Source organism: Marmota marmota, unplaced genomic scaffold (genome assembly GCF_001458135.2).
Source record: "Marmota marmota marmota unplaced genomic scaffold, marMar, whole genome shotgun sequence".
NCBI lineage: Eukaryota > Metazoa > Chordata > Mammalia > Rodentia > Sciuridae > Marmota > Marmota marmota.
This window is the reverse complement of record NW_026000168.1, coordinates 18,337,551-18,347,978: the sequence shown is the minus strand read 5'-3', so window position 1 is coordinate 18,347,978 and position 10,428 is coordinate 18,337,551. Positions and strand designations below refer to the sequence as shown.

Below are 10,428 nucleotides of genomic sequence, written 5' to 3'. Positions count from 1 at the left end.
GGGGGTCTCAGGACAGCCCCTGCCTCCTGCCACCTCTCTGTTCCTGTCGCCGTCCGCACATACCCAGTGTCTTCAGCCTCCAAGTCACAGCCCTTCTCTGGAGCCCCAGGACCTCAGCTGTCCCCAAGGCCGCCGTCCTCGCCTGGGCCCCTCCCGCAGAGCTGTCCCCGGGGGGCCGAGTTCCCTGCAGAGCCTGCACTCAGCCAAGAGGACACACTTCCAAAGTCTTGTCTGGCTTGGTGGCACAGCCTGGGCTGTGTGCGTGACAGGCCAGCTCCCGAGGGCTGGCCAGTGTGGTTCAGAGTGAAGTCATCGGTGGCCTCTGGGTAGAGGGGAGGGACAGGGTCCAGCAGGAGTTAGAAGGCCACACTAGGCACAGGGCATGTGCAAGAGTCCTGTGGTGGGAGGTGCTGGGGCTATAGAGGGAAGTGAAGGCCGGTGGCTGCTCTGGGCAGCCCTGGGAGGCAGGCCGAGCGGGGTCCTGCACCGTGTTCTGGTCACTCGGTGGCCGGGCTGCTCACTGTGTCCTCTCGGCAGAGCCCGCAGGGGGACTTCTGGAGCGTCCACAGAGGCCGCCAGCTCCTTGGTTCTAAGTGCGACGCACCCAGGGTTGGGGAGAGTGACCTGGCCTCGGGGCGCAGGGACATTTGGGCCGTCAGCCTCCCGTGTCGTGTGACTTCATCCCCAGGCCCTGCCCTCCTGGGGGGTCCCTGGTGCTGTGTTCCAGGTGTGCCATGCCCGCCCTCCCTCAGAGGACATGGTCTGAGGTCCCTTCCTGTCCTCCCCAGGCCCTGCCCTGCTCTGTCCCACCCTCCCCCAGTCCGGAGCCTGGAGGTGACACACGCCCGAGCCTCGTGCAGAGCAAGAGCATCATCACCTCCTCTCTTCTGGGTGATCAGCCTTGGTTAATGTGGCCCAGGCCACGGAGGGAGACACAAAGCCCTACGTGAGGGCTGGACATGAGCTGTCCCTGCCTTATCTGGTGTCCCTTTCAGGAAATCAGACACCTGGACCGAGGAGGGCTAGAGGCGAGTGGGGACAGACGTAAGGTCAGAAGGCATTTTGCTCTGGCCTGTGCCGGCACCTGGCCCGAGGCTTCTGGTGTGGACATGGAGCCACAGACGGGGCTGGAAGGTCACCTGCGTCATCAGCCCGGGGCCAGCCTTCTTGGAAGGGGGTGGCGTTATCAAGTGACGTGGCCAGGGCTGGCCACCAGCAACCCAGGACCCCCAGGGTCAAGGCCTGGCCGGCTCTGCCCCGACCTCGACGAGGCCTCTGGAGGAGGCTGGTGGTCCCTGCTCCCGCCACCTCCCAGGTGGTGACACCCGGCGCAGCTGGGGCCCAGCAGGCTCACGGAGGAGTCCAAGATGGTCAGCCCCACGTCTGTGCTGACCGTGTCCCCAGCTGATGGCTCCCTTCCTTGTGAGTCCCCAGCCCTGCAGTGTCACGAGTCCTCACCTGCGGGGTGGTGGGGACGGTGGCTGGTGTGGGGACCCTCATGCTGCGCCATCCTGTGACCTGCCACCGAGGGAGGCCCTGGGGCCGACCCTGCACCCCGAGGCCCATCGGGCCGCCCTCACGCCCTAGCTGTGCTGCCCTCGGGGAGGACACTTGACCTCTCTGTTCCTATAGGACTGAGTCTCATGGGAGCCGGCCATGCTGACCACCGTGGACGCTGAGGGGGGTCCCCAGCTCCCCTGCTCCCCTGCCCGGGCCCAGAGCTGCCCTGGGGACATTCTTGCTGAGGGGAGTCGCTCTCGACCCCACAGCCCCTCTCCCCGACCCCTGCCGTCGAGTGGGGCCGCCCAGCCCGGGCTCCTGCCGTCCAGCCTGTGCCCGTCTTGGACACGGTCCCTCCTCCCCTTGGCCACTGCTGCCTTTGCTGGAGGCCAGGGCTGGTCACGCCCCCCACTGCTGTCCCCTGCTGCCCCACACCCACAGGGAGAGGAAGCGGGCAGCGGTGGTCCCCAAGGGGCCCTCGTGCGACTCCCCAGAGGCCAGGGAGCACAGGGGACGGGGCAGGATCACAGAGGCCCCGTGGCACTGGCGGTGTGGGACGTCCCCTTGGCCCCTGTCCTGTGGGGACCCGACAGCTGTGGCTTGCACACCTGGTGGCAACGCTCACTCCTGAGCCCCTTCCTCACCTCGGGGACACCATGGGGCGTGGCGTCCTTCGCTAAGGAGAGCCTGTGGTCACCGTGGATGGTGACTGCCCCGGCTGCCTCCCTCAGGTGGTGGTCCCCGCTGCTTTGGTGGCCATCTCCGGTCCCCCCGTTGGCCCGCTGTGCTGCAGGGGACCCTGGGGCGCATATGCCGGGGCAGGGAGGAGGTGACATGAGTGCGCCAGCTTCTGGGGCTCAGGGACCCAGCTGCCGTCCACTGTGACCTGACACTGGGGCTGGTGGCTAGCGTGGCTTCTGGTGGCTTCTCTGGCTGCTCACCTAGCAGTGGCTTCCCCTCTGACTTCCCGTGACCCAGACACATCCCCCGCCGCTGGCCTCGTGTCCTTGGTGTGGGAAGGGCCACCAGGTCCCTAGTGGTGCAGGGCATCAGGTCCAGCCACGCCTGTGACAGGGAAGCGTCCTCGGGTCACCTCCCTGCGCCTGGGCATCCATCCTTGGGGGAAATCCCCGGGAAGGGCCCCGCACCCGGAGCCTCCTCTGAGAACGTGGGGCCGCCCAACTGCCAGAGAACGTTCCAGAAACTCTAAACTGCGGGGCATCGCCAGGGACCAGGACTGTCCTGCCCGTGGCTCGAGCTGTGCGTGACCCGTGTCGTCACAGATGGTCACTGGGCTGCCGTGCAGGACGCTCGTGGGGCCGTGGAGGGCCATCTGATGGCGCAGGCTTGGGGACAGAGCTCCGCAGGGGCCTGACCTGGGCGGTGAGGCTCAGGAGGTGGGAGGCCAGGGACGGGGGCGGCTCTGTGCCCCTCCCCAAGTGCACCTCCAGGGACCAACGCCACTCGGCCCGTGTCCCGGGAACCCGAGTCAAACATGCGTGACCGCCCAGTGAACGTGGCTTCTAAGCCGGTTTCCCTGGGTCCTGGAGGTTGAGCCCCCTGGACCTCAGCCCCCAGCCTCCTTATTGATTTTTTTGTTAGGGTCTCACTTAGTTGCTGAGGCTGGCCTCCAATTGGCGATCCTCCTGCCTCTGCCTCCCAAACTGCTGGGATCAAAGGCGTGCGCCACCGCCCTCGGCTAGGAAGCCCACTGGGGATTGAACCCAGGGGCCCTCGACCACGGGGCCACCTCCCCAGCCCCATTCTGTATTATATTTAGGGACAGTTATTTAGGGCCTCACTTTTGCTGAGGCTGGCCTCCAACTTGTGATCCTCCTGCCTCAGCCTCCCAAGCCACTGAATGACAGGCGTGGGCCACTGTGGCCAGCACATGAGCCTCATTTTAGAGCTCTGAGTCTTTAGGGCATCTGCCCCTCTGCCTGGGAGGGAAAGAGTCACAGTTATATGACATTTTGCACAGTCCCCCTCCCCCCCAGGAAGAAACCGGACAGAGTGGCCTCCTAGTCAGGAGGCAGGAGGAGCCACGTGGCAGCCCAATCTCCGGGAATGAAATCTGGTGACTTCCTGACCGGGGGCCACCAACTAGATGCTAATCGCGACCCCTCCCTCGACTGCCCGGGCTTGTCGACAGGCGACACTGACCGTTCTGCTCATCAGCTCTGGTCATCTCTGACGCAGGCGTCGCACTCGGGTGGCTGCTGGGGGCACGGACGTCCTCCACGTCAGACAGGGTCCTCCAAGATCACAGAGGAATTCCTCCCCTGCTGGCTGCCGACTGTGAGCCCGGGGCCGTGCGGGTCCCCTGGGTGTCCCCTGTCATGTTGGGACATTTAGATCCATTTGCGATTAGTTTTCTGCTTTGTTCTCCCTGCAGTTCGGAAGGGTGCCAAGGCCACCCCTGGGGACACCGTGTCCCACCCCCGGGGACGCCATCTGCATAGATTTTTTTTTTTCTTTTTTGGTACCAGGGATTGAACTCAGGGACACTCAGCCACTGAGCCCTGTCCCCAGCTGTACCTTGTATTTTATTTAGAGACAGGGCCTCACTGAATTGCTTAGTGCTTCTCTCTAAATTGCTGAGGCTGGCCTCCAACTTGTGATCCTCCTGCCCCAGCCTCCCAAGCTGCTGGGATGACTCGTGCACCACTGCACCTGGCTTCTGCGTAGACTTTTGACCAGACCTTGGTGACAGCTGAATGCACTTGGCGTTGGCTGGGGGGTAGGAGGAAAGGGATGCTGCCCAGCTGGGCCTTGGTCCTGAGCCCTGGACTGCTGGTGGCCACTCGGGGTCACGCTCCCTTCCACGAGTTCAGTGCCTCCAAGGGCTTCAGGCTCCACTCAGGGACCCCGAGGAGACCCGTCTGTCTCCTGGATGCCGCTCACTCAGCCTCGAGGACCACTGAGTCCCCTCCCAGTTCAAGGCCGTGTCTCCCATCAGCCTTGGGCTCAGAGACACAGATTTGGCCTCCGACTGAAACACAGCAGGGGACGCAGGTGCTGTGATGTCCTAACAGGCTGCACAGACCAGGCCACAGAGTACGGGCCCCACTGGGGGCTGGGTCTGGAGGCTGGGCCTGGAGGCTGGGTCTAGAGGCTGGGTCTGGAGGCTGGATCTGGAGGCCAGGCAGCATGGGCTGGGCTTTGTCCTCCATCCTCTGAGGAGTAAAGGCCTGAGATCAAGAGTGGTGGTTTGCTCCCTCCTGCAGACGGTCAGTAGAGGAACGCGGTTGTGTGGCCGGGCACCAGGCAGAGTGTTAGGTGGCCCCATCCATCCTATGCACTGGCCCAGAGGAAGTGGTGGGTGCAGGGGAGAAGGGACGGTGGCTCTTCAGAGGTTGGGGGATCTCAAAGGGGAGCCACCTTGGCGTCCTTGAGGGGAAGCTGAGGCCTGCAGAGGCGGGGTATGGCCATGGTCACAGCCAGGCAGAGGCCAGGCCAGGCCTAAACGACATGTGCCCTGACACCCGAGCCCCTGGGGACGAGATGGGATGTCCCTGGAGGCCAGAGCCCATGGCTGGAGTGGATACTCTGTCCCTCCATGTCAGCCAGTCAGCGAGAGCTGAGATTGGCTGGTGGCCCTGGCTCAGGGTGGACCTGGATCCGGGGCCAGGCTCCCCCTACACCAGCTCTGCCGGCCTCCTTCCGGGCCTCACCCCGGGTCTCGGCCAGGCCCTCCCGGGAGCTGACAGTCGGCAGTGGAGTCCCACAGCCCCGAGGGCAGCAGGAACAGGGCGGGGCCCGGGTAGACCAGTTGGCCAGCTGTTGAATGCAGGGCGTTCCCACCGCCTGGGTGGCCCCTGTGTCCCCTGTCCTCCTGGGCCATTTCCACTGAGACCTCTACCCTGCCCCAGGGACCAGAGGGGTCTTCAAGTCCTTTCCAGCCCTGGGTTGAGTAATGTCCCGGGCACAGGGTACCTGGCAGGGGGACAAGAGGTCACACTGGCGACGTGTGTCCATGTCTTCCTTCTGGCCTGTCCCTTGCTAGAAAGCTGTCCACGGGGGGCCCAGCATCTGCACAGAATGAAAAGTGTTGAGTCCCAGAGTCGGGATGAGTCACCCTGTGGGCCCGGCTGTCCCCACTGGCTGTCCCCACCCACTGTCCCCCTGGCTGACCCTGCACTGCCACCACTGTGCAGAGGTCAGGGGTGTGCTGGACAAAGGGCGTGAGAGGCAGCAGGTCCCGGCGGCCACCCCGGGCTCTGGCCCACTGCCCGCTCAGTGCTGGTGGCTCGGGCAGGGTCTTCTCCCCGTAGGTGGCCCCCGCCATCCTCCTTCTAAGGGTTAAGGAAAATGTCTGCAGAACCTGGTGCGCAGTTCTCGGCCCGGACAGTGCCACAGGCCAGGTGCCGGGGACACTGCCATCTCACGGCTGGAGGCCAGGGGATGGGGCGTGGGCCCTGCTAGCTCTGGCAGGCCCATCTCCTGGGCTTGTGGAGGGCGCCTCCCGTGTCTCCACGTGGCCCCCCACCCTGCCCATCTGTGTCCTGATCTCCTCCCTATTGTACCAGGGTCCACCCTAATGTCCCTGTTTTGACTTAGTTGCCTGGTGAAGACCTCTCAGGCCAGGTGCCGTGGCCCACGCCCATGATCCCAGCTACTTGGGAGGCTGAGGCAGGAGGATTGCATGTTGGAGGCCAGCCTCAGCCACTCAGAGAAGGCCCTGGGGGCGTATAGAATCCAGGTGGTGACAGAGAGGGACTGACCGTATTTACTGAGCACCTACTGTGTGCCAGACTGAGTTGCCAGCAGTCCCGGGGCCATACCGCTCGTTGTCCCCGCGGAAGTGTCACATAAACAAAGCCACTCCGTGGCGTCGGTGGCTGCTGGAGAGGGGCAGGTCTGACTGAGGACATGAAGCCCGTGGGTGGCCGGGATCCACAGGATGGTGTTGCTCAGGGTCTCCTCGGGGTCCCTCAGGCGCGTGGGGACGCCCTCGTGGGACGGGGAGCGGGCAGCAGGTGCCTGGCCAGGTGGCGCCCGGGTCCCCGATGCCGGCTCACAGGACACTTCTCTCCCCCCGCAGCGTCGAGGGCGAGGCCCCCAGCAGTGAGACCGGCACGTCCCTGGACAGCCCTTCGGCCTACCACCAGGGCCAGCTGGTGCCCGGGGCCAGCCTCAGCCCGGAGCAGTGCGAGCTCACGCCCGGCACCTATGGGCTGCACGCGGGGCCGCAGCGCCCACGGAGACCCCGGCTGCAGCACTCCACGTCCATCCTGCGCAAGCAGGCCGAGGAGGACGCCATCAAGCGCTCGCGGTCACTCTCCGAGAGCTATGAGCTGTCCTCAGACCTGCAGGACAAGCAGGTAGGTGGGGTTAAGGCCATCCTCCTTCCCCAGAGGCCAGGACCAAGCCCCCCGAGAGTGGACACCGCGTGCAGACCAGGTGCGCCTGGCCTCCCCCTGTGGGCTCCACGGCATCAGAGGAGCCTTCAAGTCCCTTCCAGCCCTATTTTGCATTTTATTTAGAGACAGGGCCTCACTGAGCTGCTCAGGGCCTCCCTGTTGCTGAGGCTGGCTTGGAGCTCACGATCCTCCTGCCTCAGCCTCCCGAGCCACTGGGATGACAGGTGTGGGCCACCGTGCCCAGCTAAGAGGCAGCCTCTTGGGGTTGAGGGGGACAGAGGAGTGTCCCTGTCCCTGCTAAGATGATGGGCAGGGTAAGCAAGGCAGCAGGAGGGACCCTGGGCGTCACAGAGCCCTCCCAGCATGTGAGGCGCAGCCCTGCAAAAAGGGTCAGTTTAGTTCTGGAAAGGGCCTTAAAATTGGGGGAAAGAGAGTGGCTTGCTGGGCATGGTGGGTGCACACCTGTCATCCCAGCAACTTGGAGGCTGAGGCAGGAGGATTGCAAATTAGAGGCCAGCCTCAGCAACTTAGCAAGACCCTAAGCAACTCAGCAACACCCTGTCTCAAAATAAAAAGGGCTGGGGACAGGGCTCAGGGGTTAAGCACCCCTAGTACCCAAAAAAGAATAGAAATAGAGTAGCTCTGGTTGGTGGCAGCGTCAAATAAGGGGGTGGACGTGAGAACTGGGTATTCCCCAAAGAGGTGACAGCAGCTGCAAAAGTCCCGAGGTACCTGAGCTTGGTGTGTGTGAGGACTGCAAAGGGAACAAGTGGTGCAGAGACAAGAGACAAGGTGACAGGCACAGAGCAGTCCAGGCTCCATTGAGCTTCCCAGCAGGCAAGGTAAAAACGGGAATCGGCAGACGGCATGAGCACTGCCTGAGGCGAGTGGGTGCTCCATTCCACAAGAGGTCATCATCAGGGGACACGGCACTGCAGTAGTGAGAGGAGCCCGGGGGAGTGAGAGGAGCCCCAGAGGGATAGGGGAGCCCCAGGGAGGTTGAATGTATCCCCTGGCCTCTGGCCCTGCACGCCTTCTGGGGCCTTCCTGTCCCTGAGAGCAGAGCCTGGGTGGGTGTCGGGGAATGTCCCCGAGTCTTTGAGAGGTGGCAGTTCTGCTTTGTGGGTGAGCATTCCTCTCGGTTCCTTATTGACACTGTTCCAGAAGTTTCTCTCGGGTGAGTGAGAGCCAGAGCCACAGCCCTGGCCACAGGGCCTTCTCTGGCACCATGTGTCCCCTGCGGCCGGTCACTCCTCCCTGCCGATCTGAGAGCCCAGGAGGTGGTGTGAGGCCCCTGGGCTGCCGGCTGCTTCCCCAGGTTCCAGGACGCAGACTGACCTGGCGGGTTGGCCTGGCCTGGCCCAGTGTGGCCTGCTTGGTGACTCAGTGCAGAGACTGTCTACCTTCTGGAAGTTTCTGTCACACACGCACTTGGGAGGAGAGCTGAGGAAGCAGGTGACCGCCTGCCCAGGCTGGCAGGAGAGGGGCCTGGAGCGCCTGGTGTTTGGGACACCCCGTCCAGGCCTGGCAGGAGGAGCCAGGGACCCTTGGGCCTTAGGGACCGGAAGGGCTTTCCTAACGCTTGGCCTCGGGCCTTGAGTGGCCCCAGGATTCGCGGGGTCCACTGGCAACCCCCAGGACGGGGCTCAGCTGGCTCCTGGGAGCAGGTGGTGCCCTGGGTGGTGTCCAGCAGCTCAGAGCAGGAGAGAAACTGCTGTCCCTGCCACCCCCGGGCCCTGATCCCCAGGCCCTGAGCCCGTCCTCTGTCCCGCCCCCTCCTGCGGCCCAGGACGGCTGGGCTGCCCGCCTTTTGGCCCAGCTCTGGTGCAGGCCGCTGGAGCTGGGGGCCCGTCCCTCTGGGCCTCAGTTTGCCCGCCTACGCAGGGGGTGCTGAGGGCTCACAGCACAGGCTCAGCTGCAGGAGGATCACGAGTTCAAGGCCAGCCTCAGCCACTCAGCTGGGGTCTGCACAGCTGCGGACCCTGTGCTTGGGGTGTGCTGAGCGCTTTGTACCCACGACACCCAGGACTCCCAGAGGCCCAGGAGGCAGGTCCCACTTTCCAGATGGGGAAACTGGGGAGCCCCGCGGTTCCCGGGGACAGAGGCAGGGTTACAGCTAGGCACTTGGCCTTGAACCCTGGTGCCTGTCCTCAGCGCTTGGGCCTTGCTGGGGTGTTTGGCACATGCCCCAACCTACCTCAGGTCCTCGGCCCCCAGGGGGCTGGCTTCACCCCTGCCGGCATCTCTAGAGGGGTTTGATCAGGCTGTACCCTAAGATGTGCCAGGACCCACGGCATCTGTGACTCAGGCCGTTTGGGAACCTCAGTGTGGTCTCCCGCCACCTGGAGAGGCTCTGAGAAGTCCTGCAGGGCCACCCATGCCTCCCCTTTGACCCCAGAATCCACAGGCCCTCCCCAGCAGTTGTCTGGGGACACGGTGAGGCCCTCACAGGTCACATTCCTACAGAATAAGGAGAAGGCTGGTGTGGTGGCGCACACCTGTCATCACAGCTGCTGGGGAGGCTGAGGCAGGAGGATCGAAAGTGGAGGCCAGCCTCAGCCACTTGGCAAGACCCTAAGCAACTCCCCGAGACCCTTTTATATTTTATTAATATAAAAAGGGCTGGGGACCGGGCTCAGGGAGGTGGCTCGGTGGGTAAGCGCCCCTGGGCTCCATCTTGGAATGGAACCCTAGGGCCGGGGGTGGGTGAGCTGGGGCCAGGGCGGCCTCACTCTCTGCTTCCCGCCAGGTGGAGATGCTGGAGCGCAAGTATGGGGGGCGCCTGGTGACCCGCCATGCGGCGCGCACCATCCAGACGGCCTTCCGCCAGTACCAGATGAACAAGAACTTTGAGCGCCTGCGCAGCTCCATGTCCGAGAGCCGCATGTCGCGCCGCATCGTGCTGTCCAACATGAGGATGCAGTTCTCCTTCGAGGGTCCCGAGAAACTGCACAGCTCCTACTTCGAGGGCAAGCAGGTCTCGGTGACCAACGACGGCGCCCCGCTGGGGACCCTGGTGCCCGCCGAGTGCGCGGAGCTGGGGGAGCCGCCCGCCGCGCTGCCCCCTGCGGCCCCCCGCCGGCGACTTCGCGGACGCCATCACGGAGTTGGAGGACGCCTTTTCCCGGCAGGTGAAGTCGCTGGCTGAGTCCATCGACGACGCCCTCAATTGTCGCAGCCTGCACGCCGAGGAGGCGCCCGTGGCCGAGGTGGCCCGCGCCCGCGACAGCGAGCCGCCCCCGGCCTTGCACGGCTTAGACCCTCACAAGCTGGACGAGATGACAGCCTCCTACAGCGACGTCACGCTGTACATCGACGAGGAGGAGCTGTCGCCGCCCCGGCCGCTGTCGCAGGCCGGGGACCGACCGTCCAGCGCGGAGTCGGACTCGCGGCTCCGGGCGGGTGGCGCGGCCGCGGACTATTGGGCGCTGGCGACGCCCGAGGAGCGCGCGGACGCGGATGCGGGTGGCACTGCCTCCCTGGAGCGACCCGAGCCGCGGCTGCGCGCCGGGCGCCTGCCCCTGCTGACCATCGAGCCGCCCAGCGACAGCTCGGCCGACCTCAG

The 10,428-nt window shown here is 64.6% G+C and overlaps 1 protein-coding gene across 1 annotated transcript in view; it reads left to right on the top strand.

The window, feature by feature from the left end:
* LOC125611711 (IQ motif and SEC7 domain-containing protein 1-like) overlaps window positions 1–10,423 on the top strand; it is a gene marked incomplete at its 3' end in the record, with an annotated part of 147,141 nt that extends 136,718 nt beyond the window's left edge. Inside the window, 3 exon segments of the mRNA XM_048786976.1 lie at window positions 6,545–6,824; window positions 9,613–9,936; window positions 9,938–10,423. Of these exon segments, the coding sequence (XP_048642933.1) occupies window positions 6,545–6,824; window positions 9,613–9,936; window positions 9,938–10,423 (1,090 nt within the window).
* Window positions 10,424–10,428: the final 5 nt, after the last annotated feature.